Source organism: Castor canadensis, chromosome 5 (assembly GCF_047511655.1).
Source record: "Castor canadensis chromosome 5, mCasCan1.hap1v2, whole genome shotgun sequence".
In the NCBI taxonomy this organism is placed as follows: Eukaryota; Metazoa; Chordata; class Mammalia; order Rodentia; family Castoridae; genus Castor; species Castor canadensis.
Window position 1 is genome coordinate 2,565,245 of NC_133390.1, and position 23,335 is coordinate 2,588,579.

At 42.2% G+C, this 23,335-nt stretch overlaps 1 protein-coding gene across 4 annotated transcripts in view; it reads left to right on the forward strand.

The window, feature by feature from the left end:
- Hsf2bp (heat shock transcription factor 2 binding protein) overlaps positions 1–23,335 on the forward strand; it is a 94,284-nt gene that overhangs the window by 57,982 nt on the left and 12,967 nt on the right. For all 4 annotated transcript variants that reach the window (XM_074072555.1, XM_074072557.1, XM_020152616.2 and 1 more), the window contains exon 8: positions 1,187–1,290. In XM_074072555.1, coding sequence (XP_073928656.1) covers positions 1,187–1,290 — 104 coding nt within the window. The remainder of the gene's footprint in view (positions 1–1,186; positions 1,291–23,335) is intronic.

Below are 23,335 nucleotides of genomic sequence, written 5' to 3' on the forward strand. Positions count from 1 at the left end.
TCATGGTTTCTCATTGTATCTCAGAACATTCTTTTGAGATTACTTCCCTTGCTTCCGAATCTGTACTTCAAATTCTATTAGTTCAGGGTACTTCATGATAAAAATCTCTGATGTTTCTCTGACAGTATTTTTACCTTGTTTGCTAAGGATATTTTTGATGGGTTTATAATTCAAAGTTTGCTGTCATTTTTCCCTGTGAACTCTTGGAAGGCACACTTTCCCTGCCTTCTGGCTCCTGTCTTTGTTATTGAGGGTCTGGCTTTCTGCGGAATTGCTTCTTTGTAGATAGTGTCTTTTCTCTGGCTGCTTGTAAAACTTTTCTGTCTCCAGTGCTCACTGGTTTGATTGTGAGGTATGCAGATCTCTCTTTACCTTTGTCTTTTTGAGTTGTTTTTGCGTGCTCCCTGAATCTGAGGGTTTATATTTCTCAGCTTTAACTTTGTGTGTGTGTGTGTGTGTGTGTGTGTGTGGTGCTGGGGCTTGAACTCAGGGCCTTATGCATACTGGGCAAGTGCTGTACCACTGAGCCACACCCTAGCCCTTTGTTCAGCATTTTTTCAATTGCTCTGAAGTGTGAAGGATCTGAAGTCTCTGTATTCTGCAACAGTTTTAGAAACCAAAGGCCATGGTCTCCAGCGTTGCTAAGGAGACTGCTTTATTGCTTGTTGGGGTGATGGGGTGTGATAGATCATGTCCCACGTGCAGTAGGTTAAGCAGTCTTGATGGCCTGACCTGGCTGCCTGATGTAATGTGTCATATTCATTGAATGAAAAGATAGTTTTAGGTCTTTGATGGCTGCATTGAACTTAAGCACAATATACTTGTGAACTGAGGATTGCCTGTACATAAATGCAGGTGTGGTGCTAAAAGAGGTGAGTCAATAAGCAGCATTTTCGAGGTTTCCCATGGGACCCTGTCTACCTTCATGTTTGGATGTGTTGAGCCCATCACGGTGCTATTGTGATGTCATTGTCGAAGCTTCCCACTGTCCTGTAGCCTCATGTAGATGAATGCACTTCACCTGCATTGACTTGCTGCACTTCCTCTCCAGATGTTGTACTTGGACATCTGAGATGTAAGGAAGCCTCTGAATACATTCAAGTCCTCTTGAGCAGGGGATGGGTTTGGGGTGAAATGTAATGTGGATAAACCAACTTGTCAACACCATTTTTCTTTTTCATTTCAGGTTAATGCTGATGTCTCTGTACAACGTGAGCATCAACACAAAAGGCTTAAAATACATCAGCGAGAGCCCGGGATTTATCCCCTTGCTGTGGTGGCTTTTGAGTGGTAAGGAGTAGTTAGCTGTACTCTCCTTGTATGCTGTGTGCTGTGCCTCTGCTGAGGGCAGAGGTGCTGAAGTGTGAGAAATCAAGAGCTGTGATCTCAAGGTGTTACTCTGTAAAAAGCGACTGCAAACTCTAGAAAAGTCACTGGTATGCTAAGTGCTTTCTAGTTCTCTTTCTCAAGTATTGTGATTTGCTGGTGAGCTATGACATAAGGTCATCATGTAGAAACTGCATCAATTTACCCATTCTCTGTAAACATGGAAGGAGAAGTCCTGTCATTAAAGAAGTTGGGCAAAAAGAAATCAGAAATGCTGCTCTGAAGTCACATGTGGATGTTTGTCAATGTGTTGTTTAAAATAAACCCCTTCTGGGCTGGGTATGGTGGCACACATCTATAATCCCATCTACTTGGGGGGCAGAGATCAGAAGGATTGCATTGTGAGGCAATTTTGTAATTTTGCCTGGACAAAAATATTTTGGACCCTGTCCAAAAAATAACTAAAGCCAAAAGGCTGGTGCACAGCTCAAGTGGTAGAGCACCAGCCTGGCAAGTGCAAGGCCCTGAGTTCAAACCCTAGGACCACCAGAAAAAAAAAACCTCAAACCTTTTTCCTTTCACTCTTAACCACCAACTTAACCTAAAGTTTTATTCCAGTTTCACCATAATTTTAAACAGTTTAGTGGGTATATATTTTGTTCAGCTATGCAAAAACAGACTTTCTGTATTTCATAACTCAAATTAATCTCTATTTTTTTTGGCAGTACTGGGGCTTGAACTCAGGGCCTTGTGCTTGTTGGGAAGGTGCTCTACCCTTGAGTCACACCCCCAGCCTAATCTTTCTTTGTTTTTGATTCAGTTCCAGTAAGTGGAATACTTATTTTTTTCTAACAGTTTTATAGAGGTATGATGACACACAACAAACTGCATATATTTAAAGTGAATAGTTAATAGGTTTTGATATAAATACCCATGAAATAATTACCCTGATCACGATAATGAATAAACTATTACTCCCAACACGTGCTCTGTACCCTCACTGATCCTCCCCTCCTCCCTTTTGCTGCTTACTTTCCAGAGAGCCACTTGCCTCCTTTACACACCATTGTTCAGTTTTTATTCTCTATAGCTTTTCTATTCTTTTTGCTTAGCTTCTTTTACTCACCACGATTATTTTGAGATTCTTGCCATGTTGTTTTGTGTATTAGTAGCTCATTACTTATCATTGCTAAAAAGTATCTGCTAACATGGGTCACCGTGCTATTTGTTGGTCATCTGGGCTATCTCCAGCTCTTTGGGACACTATAGATAGAGGTGTCGTGAGCATCCTTGGGCAGCTCTTTGCATGGACATGTATATTTATTTCTCTTGGGTAAATCCTAGGAGCACAGTGGCTAGGTCATGTGGTAGGTGCATGTTAGTTTTAATGAAACTACAACACTGTCTTTCAAAGTGGCTGTATCATTCCACATTCCCACAGGCAGCCTTCAGCATCCCAGAGGCTGCATATGTCCACCATACTCACTGTGGTCATCTGCTTGGTTTTAGATATCCCAGTAGGGATGTGTTAGTATTGGACTGTGTTTTCATTATTACTACTGGTGTGGAGCATCCTGTCATATGTTTCTTTGCCATCAGCATACCCTGTTTCAAGAAGTGTCTGGTCATATCTTTTGTTATTCTGTTTCTGTTAATGAGCATGAGAGCTCTTATATGAATCTTTTCTAAGGTGTGTGGGAAAATCATGCGCTCTCTTTTTCGTAAGAGCATCTTCTGAAGAGCAAAAGATCTAGATTTTAGGAGTTCAGTTTACATTCTTTCTCCTCTATGAATCATGCTTCTGATAAAGAAATCTTTGCCCAAATCAAGGTTTCAAAGGTTTTCTAATACATTTTCTTTTGATAGTTTTGTAGTTTTACACTTGACATTTAAGTACGTGACCTGTTTTGAGTTAATAGTTATGTGTGGTGAGAGGCGTCTTTTGTGTAAGGCTGTCTATTGCGCCACCACTGTTGGTTTGAAGACCCCTCTCCAGTGAATTGCCTTTGCTGTGGTGAGAATCAACTGAGGATACATAGGATGGGCTAGTCTTGAACTCTTTTCTGTTCGTTTGATCTAGTTTTGTATCATTGTGCCAGTACCATTTAGTATAACAGATCTTGATAGCTTTTAATAAATCTTAAATCGGGTGGTATAAGCCCTCCAGCTTTGTTCTTACTAAAGGAATATGAAGAGAGATAAAAGTAAATAAGAGCTGTTTCTAAATCCTTTGCCTTTCCATGCGAATTTGAGAATAAGCTTGTCACTTTCTGCCAAAAAAATCCTTTTGGAACTTTTGCTGAGATTGTGTTGAATCAACAGTTCAATTATGGGAGAATTGATATATTGTCGATATCAAGACTTTCCATGAGCCTGAGTTCACATCAACATTTACTTAATGTCTTGCTGGGTACAGGGCTTTCTCCTGTGTCCACATCTCAGGAACAGGATTAGGCCTCCTTGCTTTCTGGCTTTCTGAATTTCGGGGGATTTGTGTAGAGTGAACACCCTTACGGGGTAAAGCAAAGCGTGGGCTTGTCTGTTCTTTCAGGATAAATGCATCGGTCAGGCACACTGACTGCCCACTGTAAGAGATTTGGCCCTAAGCTTGGGCTGTCATGCTGTGATACAGCCATGGCATGTATGTCATCTTTGTGGCACTGAGGTTTGACTTTGCACAAAGATAGATACTCTGGCCATGTCTGTGAGTAAAAAGGTGTTTGTCTCAGAATCAAGAGTCCATGTCTTCTGCCAGTGTCCTTCAAATTGTAGCATATAACTTGTCACTTCAAATAAGGCAAACCCCCAGGCCTTCTGTAGTTTAAGGACTGGTTGAAGCAGCTTCATTTGTGCTCCATGATAATACCCCTCACCAGGACTGGATACTTAACCAAACAGCTTTTTCAAGAATCCTGGAGTCAGAGAGAGCTTTTGCACTTGACCTGTAAGGTAATCATCCAGCTGGGACAGTGCTAGTTTGCAGGAGGGTGGTGGTGGTGAGAGGAAGAGAATAATTGAAGAAGCCCTGGTGCAGCACTAGCCGCTGCTCTAAGGGCACCATGTGTGCTCACTGATTTATTTCTGTCAGTGCCCTAAGGCACTGAGGTTAGGTGAGGCATTCTTGGTTCTTATTTTTAGATGAGGAGGCTGATTCTCACAGAGGAGAGAGTAGCTTGCCCAAAGTTAGCAGTTACCCATGCCACTGATTTGCTGCTCAGCATACCTCAGGGCTGGAAGCCTTGGTCCTGGAGAGAGCCACCTTAGTGGCCATTAGTCTGACTTTGATTGACTTTGCAGAGACAGTTGCTCTTAGACAACATGCCAGACTCTATCCAGCCTAGATTTTAGCTAGTGATCCTTCAGCAGCCTTCTGTGAGTTGTTTGCTTTCTCATAAAAACCCACTTAGGCTAAATGTTTTCTGTTGCCCTTTCTTTGTGCTATTCCAGAAATGTTCCTGGGGTGAGTGAAAGTTACAGTGAGTTTCATTTTAACTTCTGTATCTCTGTCAGTGGCACACAGCCCAAGCGAGTCAGTTCCTGACCCTGTCAAGAGATAGTGCTCTTTAACATGGGTGGATACTCCTGCCACAACTTAGGGTCATAGGCAGTGTGGGGAATTGAGAGGCTGTCTTAATGTACCGTTTGGGTTTTGGGGCATGCCAGGCCTTCTTGTCCCTGAAGACAATTTTTGGTTCTTTCAACACAGCAAGCACAGCCCTACAGATATGTTGCAAGGTCATTTTACTTGATATCTTTAGAATCATTTGTTCTAAAGTCATTCAAAACAAGGCCTACTCAAGGCCAAGATGTTTGACCACTGAGTTCTGAGTGGAATTACTTTAAGTTTTAAATGTGTTCTATAATTTGATAAGTGCTTTAAATTGTTTTTGTTTTTGATGGTGCTGAGGATAGAACCCAGGGCCTCAGGCATACAAGGCAAGCATTCTACCATTGACAGTAGCCCTGCCCTGACTTGTGTTTTAGAAAGCTGAATATGCATTTTATCATAGAGTAAGAAAAAGAACAGAAGCATTCCGTGAGAAACCACGTGCAGCTTGGTGCTTGGTGGAGGTGGTGGCGCTAGTTTCAGGATCCAGGTGTTGTGACTACTTAGGACTGGGAGAGAATGTGAAGCTGTCTGCTTCTTAAGATCTAGGGAAAAAGATCACATTACCTCTCTGAATAATCAGCTCCTACTTTATCAGTATGTGCAGTTAGGAAACTGATGAATTCAAAGAGCACAGCCTTTAGCCTCATTAAACCCAGATCACCTGACCTTTTAGAGTCCCGGTCTTCTGATTTGTAAAGGGGGAATTTCTTTCTCTCAGATCTTAACACCTAATACAGTAGGTGTTAGATAGATGTTAGTTTTCTCTTTTATTTCTAACCTAAGTATCTTGTGTTGCAATGAAGACTCATTCCTTTTATTTTGCTTGACCTAGGCGAGTTACTTGTAAGTGTACACCACCCCTCTGATGCAGAGAACAGGACTAGGTGCTGTTAATCCTATCCTGTAATAGATCATCTCATTCCCTCTAACCCTTGCTGGGTTTCCTTTTTCCTTCCCTTTATTCACCTGTGTGTCTGGCTTTTTCCAGACTTTGTCTAAATTCTTCACATTCCTCTTAAGCCACAGAACTGGCAAAGAGCTCTAGCAAATAACTGATGAGGACAGGGTGTGTTGGTGGTGGTGTCCACGCCATGTAACTACAAACGCAGTGTGTTAGAATCATGCTTGTAACCGTGGCATTGCACTTCATGTCTGTGTCCACAGTGCTGAATGGTCACGTAGGCACTCACACCCACGTTACATCGCTTTAGCTCTTCTGTGTAATCTGGAAGACTGCCAGACATCTCTCCCATGCTCCAGATTCACAGATCCAACTGTCTATATCGCCACACAGACATCTAATGGACTTTCACGTCCAGGGTGTTCACACTAAACTACTCTTCTCCCACACCAGCACTACTCATAGCTTCCCCAGTCTCATTTAATCACAACTCTACTTTTCCAATTTCTCAGACTGTTAAAAACCTTCCAGTGACTCTTGACACCTTTTTATCTTTCATACTCATGTCAAATCTGTTAGGGATTCTTGATGGCTCTGCTTTCAAAACATCCAGGATTGGATCACCAGCAACCACTGCCCCTATCCCCCCACCCCCCATTCTGATCCACCATCATCTCATGTGAAGCACTCCCTGCAGGTCTCCCTGTGGTTCATTGTTCCAGGCCATTAATTGGGAACCAGAGGTATCGGGGAACAGACTTCTCCCTGATCAGCTCTCCTCACTGAACAAAGTGTTAGGTGAGATGTAAAAAACATTTAAAAAAAACCCCACTCCTTTGAGTCATAAAAATGACTCATTCTCAGAACACAAAAGCCATGTGAAAGTGGGAGGGCAAGGGTTCACAGAGAACCACTTACTAGGTAGCCCTAAGTAGCCTCAAATTCATAATCTTCCTGCCTAAGCCTCCTGAGTGCAGGATTACAGGGGAGCACACCACTTGCTCAAACTTGACCTTCAGTTTTCATTGCTCATAGGGCATGGGAGACAGAAGACAAAGCCCATATCCCACCCCAATAATAGCCTAATAGGGAACTCCCAAAGTTGCTTACCATCAGTGTGAGGGTAAACTGAGGACACTACCCCAACTCTGAAGTTTTCAGGAAAGTGAACTGCTTTGGCCTTTGGCTTTGAGTACAATGGGAGAAGTCAGGCTGATTTTCAGGCAGTGTTGAACGCTGTGATGGTTAATTTTATGTGTCACCTTGATTGGACTTTGGTCACACATTCTTGTATACCTGTGGGGATGTTTCAGGATGAAATTAACTTTGAAATCAGTACACTGAGTAAATCAGAAAGCCCTCCCTGGTACAGGTGGGCTTCGCCAAGTTGGTTGAAGGCCTGAATAGAACAGAAAAGCTGAGTGAGAGGAAACTCCTCTGCTCAGGCTCGAATATGGTCTTTTCCTGCCTCTTGGGTTGTGAGCCTCAGGGCCTCCAGACTAGACTATGCATTGGCTCTCCTGGGTCTCCAACTTGTTGCCTATGTATCTTAGTACTTTTCAGTCTCCATAATTATGTGAACTAATTCTTAAAGTAAATTGCTTAACCTTTCTATCCATCTGCTTATCCATCCACCCCATACCATGTTGGTTGTGTTTTTCTTGAGGAATCCCCATTTAGAGAAAAACGTAAATCCTTTCTGAAGGATTTTTTGACTGCAGCTAAGTCCTTAAAGAATTCTTACAGATTGCATTCCAAGATCAATGATCGCATCCTAAAAGCACAAAAAGCATGGGGGAACATTATCATTGAAAGGCAACCGAAATAGCGGAGGTTTGTAGCATTAGACCTGTAGAAGATTTCAAAGATTAGGATTAGCAGGCCAATATAAAATAACTAGATTTAATATATTTAAAGAAATAACACAGGGTTGAAGGTGTAACTCAGTGGTAGAGCACTTGCTTAGCATGTACAAGTACCTTGGGTTTCATCCCCAGCTCCCAGAACAAAACAAACAGCTCCACCCTCAGAAGGGATTAACATGAGTAAAGAGTTAGAGATTATAAAAATTACTAGGCAGACCTGAAAAAGATCATATAATGCTTCTGGAAATTAACATTATAATTAGCTGTAATTACAAATTTATTGGACAATTTAATAGTAGTTTGTACTTAGTTGAAAAGATTGGTAGATCTTTGGAAATTACTCAGAATGAAGCACAGAAAGACAAAGCTGGAAAATATGACCAGGTAGGAGACAGGAGGAGAGACTAAGAGCTTACCACTCGGCCAGTGTTCTGAATGTCAAGGACAGAGCGAGCAGCACAGAAGCTGCATTGGAAACAGAAAGGTGAGGACTTCCCAGGCTGGTGAGGAGCAGCTCTGACCTTGAGAAGTCCACCTAGTTACAAGCAGGAGAAAGCAAGAGAAAGCTTCTGAGCCAGGCGTGTGGCACACACCTCTAATCCCAGCACTCAGGAGGTTGAGGCAAGAGAATGGTGAGTTCCATGCTAGTTTGCGCTACATAGTGAGACCCTGTATCAAAACACTGAAAGAAGGAAGAAAGGAAGGGAGGAAATAAAGGAAGAAAAGGAAGGAAGGAAGCTACACCTAAGACATTTTGTGGCAAAAAGTACAGAACACAAGACAGAAATGGTTGAAACAGGTGGATAAAAACAGATATAAACTTCAAAGGAACAACACTTGACTGATAGTTGCCCCTTAGCAGCAGCAGTAGAGTGTCCTAATGTGAGAGAGAGTAACCCAAATTGGTATACTGCCTTCCCTCATTGCTAGTCAGCTTTCTCCTCACTGTGACAGAATGCCTGACACGAATGACGGAGGCGGAAAGGCTTATTTAGCTTCAGAGGTTTCAGGCCATCACGGTGGGGAGGGCATGGCAGAGCAGCTCACACCATGGCAGGCTGGAAGTAGAAATCTGAGAGAGGGACCAGGGTCTAGGCATAACCTTCAAAGGCATTGCCCCAGTAAACGCCCTTCCTCAAGCTGGGCCCTACCTGCTAAAGTTTCCACCACCTCCTGAAATAGTGCCACCAGCTGGGAGCCAAGCATTCAGCACATGAACCTGTGGGGGTCATCTCACATTCACCAAATACCTTTCAATAACAAGGGTGGAATACAGACATTTCAGACAAACAAAAACAAGTCTCACCCACATCCCCTCCTGATGGACAATTCTAAGTAACACAATCCTGGAGGAATGTGGTCTCAGATGGGAGGGATGAGATATCTAGGAGGAATATGGTCAAAGAGGGTGGCTGAGATGTGTGTGAATCTAAATAGACATTGCTGCATAAACATAGCAAGAGCTGAAGCACCATGACAACAGGAGCCAAGGCTAGAAAGAGAAGGACATCAGTTCTCTTGTATCTGAGGTCCCATGCATGAGGAATGTAATTGATTTTGGGTGGCCAGGTTGATTTCATAGAGTGATATAGAGATGAGAAGAGTGCTGTTTATACCATTTGTGTATGGTAAAATGGAATGTGAAAGTAGTCAAATGATGGCAAGATAAGAGAAGAAACAAAAATAATATAAAACATAAGCAATCAATCCAAATGTATGCACAAATACAATTAATATAAGTGGACTAAAAGACCTAGTTTAAAAGACAATATTGTCAGACTGAATTTAAAACTGATTTAACTATGTGTTGATTACAACTAATTTATCTAAAACAAGAGAATAATGCCTAATGATGGAAAAAAATGTATTAGGCAGAGACTCATCAATTTACCTCCTAGTATAGTCTCAAAATAAATAAGAAGGGCCAAAAAAAGCATAAATTATTTGCAAGTCCCCCATGATTAGGGAGAGCTTAACACTCCTCAGGCAGTAACTGACAGAGAAACCAAAGACTTAATAGGGATTGCCCTATTGGAGACTTAGAACACTGTGTCCAGCTAGAGAATGTATGTCAGTTTTGAGCACTCGTGGACCATTGGCCATGAACTCGGATGGCCAGAATCCATGCAGAGTATGTTTTGGCCACAGCAGAATGAAACTAAGAGTCATTAACCACAGGAGAACTGGGCCGGGTACCATGGCTGTGATCTGATCCCAGCTACTTGGGAGGGTCACAGTTTGAGGCCAGCCCTGGAAAAATGTTAGTGAGACCCCCATTTCAACAGAAAAGCTGGGTGTGGTGGTTAACTGTTATCCCACTGAGGAGGGATTCATAAGTAGGAGGATCATTCTGTAGGCTGGCCAGGGCACAACATGAGAGACCCTCCCTGAGAAATAACTAAAGCAAAAGAGGCTGGGGGTGTGGCTCAAGTGGGAGAGCACCTGCTTAGCAAATGTGAGGCCCTGAGTTCAAATCCAGTGCTGACCCCCAAACAAAGAGAATTAATAAAAATTAAATTGAGTTAGAAATGAGGTATTTCAGGAGTAAAAGAAGGAATCATAATGGAATTCAATTTTTGGATTAAACAATGAAAACATTACATATCAAAAGTAACAAACATTTAAATTAGTACTTAGTGAAAAGTTTATGTGAATACTTGTGTTAGAAAAGAAGAAAGCATAGAATTGGTAAGCTAGATGTCTACTTTAAGAAATTCAGAGATCAAGGGGCTGAGTGTGATAAAGTCCTTGATAACACATGTATGCAAGTAGATAATAAAAATTATTTAAAGAGGGGGATAAGAAAGAGTGATAGAGGGTGAATTTGATCAAAGTATATTGCATGCATGTGTGGAAATACCACAAGGAAACCTCTTTTAATAAAAAAGAAAAAGAAATAAAAAGAAATTGAAACAACCTAAAGGAAATACACAGAGGAAAATAAAAACAGAAATGGATGAATTTTGCTGGATAGGTTCAACAGCAGATTTGAGAAAGCATCAGCATTTTTAAGTTAGATCAACAGAGATTGGATAGTCTAAAGAACAGAGTGAAAAAGAATCAAGAAAAATCATAAAAGCTAGAGACCCCATGGTATGTCAGCAAGCAAACCAATATATGCACAGTAGTCCCTGGATGGAGAATCAGAGGTAGAAAACCTCCCAATTTTATTGAAAAACAGTATGTATTCCAGAAATTCAGTGTACTCCAACTAGGGTAAACACAGAGAGATCTCCATCTGGACACATAGAATCAAATGATTGAAAATTTAGGACAGAGAAAATCTTCTGGTCATGTGTAGGAGAACCACAAATAAGATTAAAAGCCACTGCTCTTCAGAAGCAACAGTGGGATAACATATTCAAAGTTCTGAGAGAAAAGGCTCAACTAAGAATTCAGTATTTAGACAGAGTATTAAAAACTGAGAGCAGAGTTAGATGTGGTAATGCCCGCTTGTAATCCCAGCTACTGGGAGACATAGGTAAGAGGATCATGGTCTGAGGCCAGATCTGGGTAAAAAATGCAAGACCCTATCTGAAAATTAGGGCTGGAGTGCAGATCAAGTGGTAGAGTACTTGCCTGACAAGTGTAAGACTCTGAATTCAAACCCCAGTACTTGGGAGGGAAAAAAAGGCAGAATACTTCACTGCATAAATGAAGGTGGAGGAATTTTGGCAAGGTTTCCAAGACTGAAGGAAAATGACTCCAAGGGTGACTCCACTCCAAGCATGTGGGTAGGACCACCTCTTGGCCCACCTGCCTATCAGCTTGTGTGCTGAGTGTGAGTTGGTGGGCTGGTGTTCACACGCTCTCTCTGTGAGAGCTGTTGGAAAGGGTTCTAGTAAGAATGGAAGATCTTGTGTTGCTCTGTCCTTCCTTACAGCTCCTGCCCTTGTTATTGCATCGTCATCTTGGCTGACTGTCCTGTGCATGCTGCTCTCCTGTCTGCTGATGTTCTCTAAGTCATGTTGGCCCTTTGGTCAACAACAGAGCACTCTTAACTGTGAGCAGCCTTGCCTGACTTCCTCCTCTTCTCTCACAACTCTCACAGAGCTTGGGCTTGAATTGCTGACAGCCTGAAGGCCATGTCTGAATTCTTCTGTGTGGTAGCTGTAGGACTGTCACAGGTTGTCTGTGCAGTGCCTTAGGAGATCAGGCGTGCCGGGCCCTGCCTGCTGGAGACACTGGATGAGTGGGTGTCCCTTGCTGCCCTTCTCATTTCTCAGATACTCTACACAACGTTCCATCTTCCTGCACTACTCCAGTGACCTTGAGCACCCCCCATTCTTTTCATCCTTCCTGCTCCGGCCCATTGTTTCAGGCTCAGCTCAGGCTGTAACACTTAGAAGCCACCTTCCACTGCTTCACTCCACGTGGAGTTCTCTTTGTCTTCCTTTTCTTTAGAGACAGTACAGTGGAACGTTGTTTCCTGTTACTTATTTCATAGACACCAGTTATCTACAGCTAGACTCTACATTTCTTGTTAGTGGGAACAGGATCTTATGCTTATTTTTATATATTTTTAATCTACTTGAGTACAATCTGCGTATTTATATATTTCAGTGAGTTTAAGTAATATGTCGATGAAATTGTCAGCACCCTCAAGGCCATAGACATAACCATCACCTCCTGAAGTTCTCTCTGGATGCCTTTTTTATTCTTTTTTTTTCTTTTTGATAAGGAAACTTAGTACCTACCCTCAGCATAGGTCAAGTGTACAGTACAGTGTTATTGGCTACTGACACTGTGCTGAAGTGTGTCTGTAGAACTTACTTATCCTGTACTCTTTTACCAACATCCCCCTATTTCCCTGCTGCCATCCGTTGTGGCAACTGCTGTTCTAGTCTCTACCTTAATGAGTTCCAACAGAAGTGAGGTCAGGCGGTGTTGTGTCTATGCCTGATTTATGTCGCTTAACACACTGCCCTCCAGATCCACCCATGTTTTTGGAAATGCAAGAGGGCTGTTCATTGTTTTTTAAAAGTTGTTATTAGTGTATAATAGTTATACAGGGGTTTTGACATGACAGTTTCATATGTGTGTACAGTGTATTCCAGCTTGTTTCATCCCTTCTGTTATTCTCCCCTCCTCCAAGATGTCATTCTTTTTAAAGGCTGAATAATATTTCATTGTATAATAACACAATTTCTTTATCTGTTGATCTGTTGATGGACATTTAGATTATTTACATAACTTGGCTATTGTGAATAATACTGCAGTGTATCTGAGGGTATAGCTATTTCTTTTGAGATCCTGATTCCTATTCCTTTGAATACAAAATCATAGGTAGGATTTCTGCTATGTTTAATTTTTTGAGATACCTCCACTGTTTTCCACAGTGGCTGTATTAATTATATTCTCATCAGTAATGTATGAGGGTTCCATTTTCTCCACATCCTTACTGACAGTGTTGTCTTTTATTTATTTATTTATTTGGATGGTATTAGGGTTTTAAACTCTACCATGAGCCATGATCCCAGCCCTTTTTGCTTTAGTTATTTTTCACATAGTCTCACGTTCATGTCTGGGCTGGCCATGGTCCCCTATCATCTATTTGCTTGCATAGCTAGAACAACGGGCATGTGCCACCATGCCCAACTTTTTATTGGTTGAGATTGGGTCTCGTGAACTTTGTCCCAGGGTGGCCTTGAACTGAGATCCTCCTGATTCCTGCATCCTGAGTAGTGAGGATTACAGGCATAAACCACTGCACCAGCTTATTGTATTTTTAATAACAGATGTTTTGACAGGTATAAGGTGATATCTCATTGTGGTTTTGATTTTCATATCCCTAACAATTAGTGATTGCCTTTTCATGTGGCTGGTGGTTGTCATTTTTGGAGAAAAGTGTGTTCAGGTCCTTGGGTCATTTAAAAAAAAGGTTTTTTTTCCTGTTTAGTTTTATAAACTCCTTGTATATTTTAGATCTTATCAGATGCATGGTTTTCATATTTTCTCCCATCCCATAATTTGCCTTTTTACTTTTTTTTGTTTTCCTTCTGTGCAGAAGCTTTTTTATTTTGATGTAATCCCACTTATCAGAAAAGTCACTGGCCAGATGTTAATCATGGAGCTTTTCTCCTGTGTCTTCTCCAGGAGTTTTGCAGGTTCAGGTCTTAAGTTTATATCTCTAATCTATACTGTGTTGATCTTGACCTGTGGTATAGCATAAGGGTCTGATTTCATTCTTTTGCATGTGGGTGTCTAGTTTTCCCAATGTCATTTGTTGAAGATGCTATCCTTTTCCTGTTGTGTGTTTCTAGCATCCTTGTCAAAAGTTAGTTTGTCTATACATGTGCAGGTTTATTTCCCAGCTCTCTGTTCTTATACAATGGACTATATGTCTGTATTTATGCTGGTTCTGTAGTGTTTTGATTATTACAGCTTTGTGATGTAATTTGAAATCAGGAAATGTTATGCCTGCTTTATTTTCTTGTTCTAGCTTTGGCTATTTGAAATCTTTTGTGGCTTCATATGAATTATAGTCTTTTTGTTTCTGTGAAATATGCCATTGGAATTTTGACGTGTGTTTTATTGAATTAATACCACTTCAGGGTAGTATGGACATTTTTGCATTATTCTTTCAATTCATGAACATGGGATATTTTTCCACTTATTTGTGTCTACTTTTAATTTCTCCCTTTTCCTTCCTTCCATCCCTCCCTTTGCTTCTTTCTTTGACTTCTTTCCTTGCCTTCTTTCTTTGTCCTTCCTTTCTTTTTTTGACAGGCTGGCCTCTTGTTTGCCTCAACCTCCCAGGTGCTAGGTTTGGGCAGGTAGCCCCATGCCCAACTCTTTGGTAATCTTTAAAAGGATGTCTTGTGGAGTATAGCGTTAGGAACCAGGTGAATTTAAGGAAGAATGGAGGAAGAAAAAGTAGGGTCCTTGCAAGGAGGGGTTAGCAACAAAAGGAGTTTTGGGTATATGTTTAAAGGTAATCAGATTCTGATTTTTAGGTTTTTAATTTACAATGGAAAGTAAGTAAAAATAGGAATTAAGGGCCAGGGCTGGAGGCTTGGCTCAAGTGATAGAGTGCTTCCCTAGCAAATACAAAGCCCTGAGCTAACATGGCTGCACTACCAAAAACCAAAACCAAAACTCTACAATTTTACTTTAAAATATACTCTGATCTAATGTTATCTTTTATAGTGGTTAACTATTCACTTATTCATCTTTAATCAGCGGTTTTTTATGGTATAGCAGTGATTGTTAAAATGTAATATTTGCTCCATTTTTGGTGGTTTATTTTAATGTAGGGTACAAACACTGTGATAAGTTTACAGTCATTTTCTATGGATTCTGCATTATTCTTTAAGGACAAATATCATTGAGCATTCTTCATTAACTCACTGATGACAGATCTGATTGCTTACGATTATTGTCCTTTATAAGGTTATTAAGCTTCAGCTAATTAAATTTCTCATATGATTTGTAAATGTACCAGCTGTGAACAGTCTTAGTACATAACATCTTAGAAAAACTTCCTATAAAAATGTCAAGTGAAACTCTGTAGAAGGTGAAAATTGGGGCATTAGCATCTATAAAATAGTTGTTGGAGATTATATTTTTTGAACACAAATGATATCATTACAAGTGCTAAAATTGTAGAGAAAACTTTGGATTTCTCAAAGTCTTATGGATCCAGAGGAGGTGTACTCCTGGACTGTTGTATACACCAAATCCCCTGCCTGTCAGGTCACAGAGACTCAGATATAGCAGACACTGACTGGTAGGGTCTGGTCAGGAGAGACGCTGTGCTTCACTTTGATCCAGGAAGTCATGCAGGATAGTTCTGCTTACATAAATGGAAATTAACTGATTTGTAGTGTTGGGGATCAAACCCAGGGCCTCGTGTATGCCCAGTGAGTGCTCTACTGCTTGGCTAAATCTCCAGCTCTGCTTCAGGGTCTGTCTTACAATTGTGTAATGTCATCATGCCCTTAAGATCAATGTCCTGTTCTTTTTTTTTTTAAACTAATTTGTTTTATGTATATTCACATGCTTTTTAGGGAATTTATAAACAAAAATCTGTGCTATTGCATTTTACTATGTCCAGCATGAAGTACAAAAGCTTTTAGGAAACATTTCATACATTAATTTTAATGCACTTTTTTCTTTTTTTTTTTAATCATATGTGCATACAATATTTAGGTCATTTCTCCCCCTTCCCCCACCCCCTCCCTTACCCCACTGCCCCCTCCCTCTTCCCCCACCCCCTCAATACCCAGAAGAAACTATTTTGCCCTTATTTCTAATTTTGTTGTAGAGAGAGTATAAGCAATAATAGGAAGGACCAAGGGTTTTTGCTAGTTGAGATAAGGATAGCTATACAGGGAGTTGACTCGCATTGATTTCCTGTGCATGTGTGTTACCTTCTAGGTTAATTCTTCTTGATCTAACCTTTTCTCTAGTTCCTGGTCCCCTTCTCCTATTGGCCTCAGTTGCTTTAAAGTATCTGCTTTAGTTTCTCTGCATTGAGGCAATGCCCTGTTTGCATGGCATAAAATTATCTGTTAGCTAGTAGCAAGGACAGTATGGTTCCAGGGCCTAATGCAGCTGAACTCTGGGACCTACCTTGCTTTATTTTCATAGTTTATTTGGCATGTCTGTGTAGAATGGACACTGTGTGGCTTGTCAGTATCATTTGTCCTTCGTTTTAACAGAACCCCAACTTTATTTAGACCTTTACATTCCTGCTCATGAGCTTGTGATTCAGAGACCTTTTGGAGAAAAGAGAATGTACACACACACACACACACACACACACACACACACACACACACACACACTCCAGCCTGTGCACCAGTATTCGTGCACGCATGCACACACACACTCTCTCCACCCTGTGCACCAGTATTCATGTGGTGTCCTTGATCCCTAGAAATTAGAATCCAATTCATGTGGACCAGGGCCCAAGCAAGGTTTGTCAGTCTCCCCAGAGGGTTCTCCTAGGTGAGAGAGCGGAATAAGGAGTAGCCAGTCATGGTAATCCCACCATCAGGGCAATGATTGGCTTGGGGCTAGAGGGGGCAGGCTGCTCCTTGCATAGTGTCCTTTTGCCATTCGCCCCTGGTCTCAAGGTGGACATGCAACCCAGGTAGCTCCATCAAGGCTGAAGGATGGGAGAGGCATCCTTCACTCGAGATGAAGGATGAGGGAAGTGTATGGCCCTGCACACTGGTGCTTTGGTGGGCAGAGTTGAGGGAAGAGAACCCAGGTCTTTGGTACCATAATTAAGCTACTGGATCAGCCCTTTCATGTTATGTGAAATGATGAATGTTACTATTGTTTTAGCCACTTTGAGTTGCAGGTTTATTCTCTTAGCTGAAGTAGTGAGACTCACTGTTGCTATAGTAATGTAAGTAACAAAATTTCCTAAATTAATTCCAAGTTTCTTTTTAGGCAGGGTAAAGGAATAATAAAGAAGGTGTGATCTTTGGAGATGAAATTCACATTCACTTAACAACATATCCTGCCAGCATTAACTTGCTTACTTTGCTTTTCTTGACAAAATATGAAGATATCAAATGCAAACTCAGAGCCTGTGGGGACACTGGAATGCCAGGTGCCAGGTCTGCTGATCTGAGTACATTGGCAGGCTGGCCTGTGTTCCAGCTTCTCACCCGAAGGATGGTGACAGTGACAGTTGCTTCAGAAAACCCATGAGGATAACATGAGCTAATCTGCACAAAGCCAAGCGCCTGGTCATAGGATGAAGCTGAACTGTAGGAAGCCGCCAGGATTTATCTGTTGATGTATAAAAATATTTCACATGGTTTAGCTGAACAGTTTGTTTACTAAAATGGAGGCTGTTACTGTCAACAGCAGGTGGAGCTGGGCCTGAGGGCTTCAGACGGTGCTCCGTGAAAGTTGTTTTTCCTAAACTGGGTTAGCTGTGGTTTCCTTCAAGTTCCTGATTTCACACCCTGACCAAAGAAATACCCTATGAATACTTTTAATTTTCAGGCCTATGTTACGAAGAATATTTAATTATAGGAGTGCAGAAGATTGTAATGTCATTCTTTAAAATGCTTAGCATCACTAAGGCAAGACATTTATGAAACTGTGATGGTGGAGGAGGACCTTCTTTATACAGGCTGAGCACCCCTAATCTGAAAAACCCAAATCCAAAACTTTTTGAGCTCGCACATGACACTACAAGTGGGAAATTCTACTCATGACCTCATGTGACTAGTCACAGTCACAGCACAGTTGTCCTGAAAATTATGTATAAAATTACCTGCAAGCTATGTGTATAAAAATAGAAGTAAATTTTGTGTTTAGATTTGGGCCCCACCTGCAAGACATCTCTTTATGTATACATGAAAATTCTAAAGTTCTAAAAAATCTGAAATACTTCTTGTCCCAGGCATTTTGAATAAGGAATACTCAACCTGTAATACTTTTTGGATTTACTTATTTTTAAGTCCCCAGAGCCCCCTTTTGTGTTCTGAAGTGAGCAGCAGTGGAAGCACACATGCACACAACACACTTACTTGTGCACTCACTACATGGCAACCACTGTGTGGACCACAGCCTCTCCTTACTGTGTTTGTTTACTCTTCACAACAGGCACTTTTTTTTGTTAGTATTAGATTTGAACTTAGGGCCTTGCACTTGCTAGGCAAGCACTCTTACCACTTAAGTTACGCCTCAGCCCATTTTTGCTTTAATTAATTTTTAACATTTATACCCCCACGAGCCTGGACTATGATCCTCGTAGTTATACTTCTTGTGTAGCTGGGATGACAGGTGCATAACCACCACACCCAGCTTTTTTTGATTGAGATGGGGGTCTCATGAGATTTTTTTTGCCTGGGCAGCCTTGAACTGCAGTCCTCCCAATCTCTACCTCCTGAGGAGCTAGGATTAGAGGTGTGAGCTATGGCACCTGACACACAGGCACATTTTATTTCTGGAGACGCTGAGGCTCACAGTAGTGTAGAGGCCTCAGAGGCTGTATGACTAGTAAGTGGTGGAGCTTTAATAGATGTGATTTATCTGTGAGAGTGTATACAGGCTTAATGCTTCAGGACATTCAGGAAGCCACAAAACAAATGACTGTGAGCTTCATTTCTACTTAGAAATTTAAGTCACCGCTCAGGACCCAGCACGTGGTCTCGTGTCTGATACTGATCTCCTTACATGCTGCTGGCTGTGAGGATTGCAAGTACTGTTCAGTCAAGATTTAAATGTCTTTAAGGACCTGCATTCTTTTTGCCTCTTCTTGACAGTTCTTTTAACTATAGTAGGATGACAGGTACCTTTACGAATCATGTTATTCCTAGTGTCTCAGTACCAGCTTACTACTGAGTCTGTTAAGAGGCATATCCTGTTTATTTTGCAGGGTTACTTGACAGCAGTGTGTTTCATGTTCTTTTGGGCAAAGAAAGTCCTCAAAGTAAAAGAGCAGTAATGTGTGTAAGAAGTCTTTGTAAGTGGAAAATTGATTGTCAAATGTAAGGGTTTTGGTCATTGTTGTTTTCTGTTTTTTGAGACAGGGTCTCACTGTGTAGGCCAGGCTGGCCTCAAACTCCTGATCCTCCTGCTTCAGCCTCCCACGTGCTCAGATTATAGGTGCATACCTCCACACCCACTGAATGTAGTTATTTTTTTAATCGTTTCCTTCTGGGAGGATGATTCCTTTTGATGGTGACCAGTCCTGCAGTGTATTCCTTACTAGTTAGGTGTCATTGCTTCTCCTCTTACAGTTGGAGAAACTTATCTGAGTAGCTGGGCAAAGGGCATAACTGTTGGTTGCAGGTTCATGGCTTGTTCTGTGTAGGCTTGGGAACCAACTGCCCCTATTTTCAGCATGAAGGGACTGTGCTGCAGACTCTGAAAGTTGGACATGCTCCTGCCGTTTCCATATTCTGTGACCCTCGTGGCAGACAGAATACCTGGTTATCAGGACTGTGACATAGATGCCTTATAATGTTTGAGAGATACCAGAGCTTGGAGGGCCAGACATTTTGTTTCAGTTTCTAGAGAGAAGGAATGCAAACAGCAAGCGTGGTGGGGGCTCTTTGAGTAGTGAGCGGGGCCAGCCCACGCTGCTGTGCTCTGCTACCCTGTGCGTGCCTTGGGCTCCATGGGGCCCGGGAGTAGGAGGAAGTGGAGTGTTATGCTTGAGCTTTCTGGGTGTGCTGCCTGGTCTTGCCAGGAGAGAAGGAGAAGTGGCTCTGGCCTGTGATCTCAGCAGCTCAGCAGCCCAGGAGGAGCATGCTCAGCAGGCTGTTGGCTTCCTCCCGAAGAGGGAAGAGAGCCTTGCCTGTGCTGTGGCCTTCAGGGTGTGTGCATGTGGACTGGGGAGGATTGGTCCACAACCTTTACCAGATTTAAAGAAGAGTCTTTTAACTCAAAAAAAAGGGCAGTAATCATCACTCCCAAGGTCACCACCCAATGTGGAGATTTGCTAGGTAGTGTGTGGTAGCTGAGACTGACAGTGAGGACGGCCATTGTCCTATTCGCATTTAGGCACTAAGTAGAACAGGTGTAGGTGAAAGGGTGTGCTGAAGTGCCTGTGGTATTTGTCAGGGGAGGCAGGGCAGAAGTAGTCTGCTGAGAGAGGCCCTGTTAGGTTGCTGGTCTGGCCTCCTCCTCCTTTGACCCCACAGTGGTCTGGATAAGGAGAGGCCCCAGTCTCTTGCTGCCTCACAAAGATCTTGCTCACTCACAAAGATGATTTGCAGAGCAAGGAACTAGCTGATGAGTTGGCCTTGAGGTTGTCAGTGCTAGTGACTGGGCTGTCTGGTCCTCATCTGGAGCACCTTCTTCCTACTTTCCAAGTCCTGAGGAAAGCAGACCACCCTCCCAAGTTTGCTCTTAGATCAGGGTGATGGAGCTGAGGGAAGGATATGGAGCCTGAGGAGAGCAGCCTGAGAAGCCTGGAGCGTTATTCTCAGCTCTCCGCACAGCACCCAAATCCAGGGGCAGCCCCCACCTTGCAGTCCTCAATATGAGCCCTCCCCTCATAGTGCTTGATACCCCTCCATATACACCATCTTCCCCCACGAGGGTGCCCTTTGCAATCGTCCTCGCTGTGCCCAGTGAGGGCTGAGACTGAACCTTGCGCCCTACTGTGTGTTCAGTTGTGCCCAGAGTTGGTGCATGTCACTATTCAGTCAGCATCGCATGAACTTCTCTCTGCTTCCAGAGGTTACATCAAAACCACCTCGATTGGAGCTTTTGGTAGCCCAAAACTCTTTCTGTGTTTTCAGTTAGGGTCCTCATTTATTTTCTGAGATCTCTATGTGCATTTTGGGTATGTGGGTTTTCCTGGTTTCTCTCTTGAGAAGGCAGTAGTATGTGCAGATCGTTGCAGGGAAGGAGCCTTGTGCTTTTGTGGACTGCAGCCCTCAGCTTTGTGAATGGAGCCACCCCAGTGGACAGGAGCTGTGGGCCCACCATGCATGTGACCCACTGTGAGCCTCACCCCCACCTGTGCCTGAGGCAGGGGTCTGTCAGGAGTGTGTTTCATGATAGAGAAAAATTCAGAGGATGTGAGGGGCTGAGGCATGCTGGAAGTGGTCTTCGTAGGCCAGCCTTTGCATGGGGCAGCCTCTGGAGGAGGGCGCTGCACATCTTCATGTGTAATGTGCATGGATGAATCATCATGCCTGACTGTTCAGCATATCAGATATCAGAAGTTCGCACATACCTAACTTTTGGGGATTATGGTCCCATTCACTTGGCTCTTCAGGATGTTGTGTGACATGTTCTCATTTAAATGGAGTTGTTTAATCTCGAAATCTCCAAATGTTTAAAGATTTTCCAGACATCTTTCTGGTATTGATTTCTAATAAAATTCCACCGTGTCAGAGAACATTCCATGTATGAGTCCAATTCTTTTGAATTTATCGACAATTGTTTTATAGCCCAAAATACGTTCCGAGTGCACTTCTGTTGCTCAGTGGAGTGTTTTATAAATGTTAACACTTGAAAGTTAGTTTTGATGCTCTTAGGTTTCATATATCTTTGCTGATTTATTTGCTCTCTACTTGCTCTATTAGTTATTGAGAGAAGGGTGTTGAAGTCATTTTGATTAAAACTGTGCATCTGTTTCTCTTTCAGTTTGATCAGACTTTGGCTCATGTCTTCTGAAGCTCTGTTGCTAAGGCTCCCCCCAGTTCCCCACACCACACACACCCACTGGGGATTGTTGTGTCCTCTTGCTGGACTGACCCCATTATCATTACAGAACATCCCTCCTCAGCCCTGATGGTGATCCTTGCTTTGGAGTGTGCTTTGATCTCAGGATAGCTGCTGCAGCTGTGTTTTGATTATTATTAAATCCTATACTTATTTCCCATCTCTTTACTTCCAGTATACCCATGTCCTTATTATAGTTGGGCTATGCATTTAAAAAATTAATTTGACAATCTCAGCTGTTTTATTGGTATGTTTAGATCATTAATTTGTAAAATTAAAAATTTTGTTTTTTGGCAGTACTGGTGGTTGAACTTCAGGCATTACACTTGCTAGGCAGGCACTCTACCACTTGAGCCAAGCCTTGAGCACTTTTCATGTTGGTTGTTTTTGAGACAGGGTTTCACTTTATGTCTAGGCTGACTTGATCCTATTTTTGCTTTCCTAAGTAGCTGAGAATGACAGGCAGGAACCACTGTGCTCAGCCATTGGTTGAGGGGTAGAGGGGTCGCACAGACTTGTTTCCAAGGCTGGTGTTGAACTGTGGTCCTTCAGATCTCTGCCTCCTAAGTAGCTGGGATTACAGATTTGAGCCGCTGTGCCCGTCCTTGATAATTTACATCCCATGTGATTATTAACACGGTTGGGTTAAGTGTTTCACCTCGCTATTTGTTTTCTACCTGGCTTTTTGTGTTCTCTGCCGCTTTTCCCTTCTCAATCCCTGTTTTCTCTCTGGATTAACTTAGTATTATGTTGTGATTTCTGTTTTATATCTATTATTGACGTGCTAGCTTGATCTTGGTTTTTTCCCTCTTAGTTGTTTAGGGTATAAAATCTGTATCTTTAATGTGTCATAGCTACCTGTCGATGAGTAATGAGATGTTTGTAACTGCAGACTTCTGTCCTTTTGCTGTTGTTGTACACATGTTGTAAACCTCAAAATATGGTTTATTATTTTTGCTTCAGACAGCTACTTGAGAGGTTGAAAAAATATGAGGAAAAATACACACAGATTTTCAACTCCTGGAGTCCTCTGTTTCTTTGTGTTGGATCCCAATTTCTGGTTGTGTCATTTTTCTTCTACCTGAGGACCTTCCTTAACATCCCTCAGGCAGGTCCATTGGTGTGGGGTGCTCTCAGTTTCTACCTGCCTAGAACCATCATTCATTTCACCATCACTTTGGAAGATGTTTACCTGCATGCAGGGTTCTGCCATCCTCATCTCTGCTCCCTGGTGTGTGATGCATGTTTACCTTTTGTTGCTTTTTTATTTCTTCTTGCAGTTCTGGGGTTTGAACTCAGGGCCTCATGCTTTCTAGGCAGGTGCTATACTACCTGACCCATGCCCTCAGCCCTTTCTTACTTTAGTTATTTTTCAGATGGGGTAGGCCTGGACCTGAATCATGTAGCTGAGGCCACAGGTGCGCACCACCACACCCAGCTTGTTGGTTGAGATGGGATCTTGCTAACTTTTTGCCCGGGTTG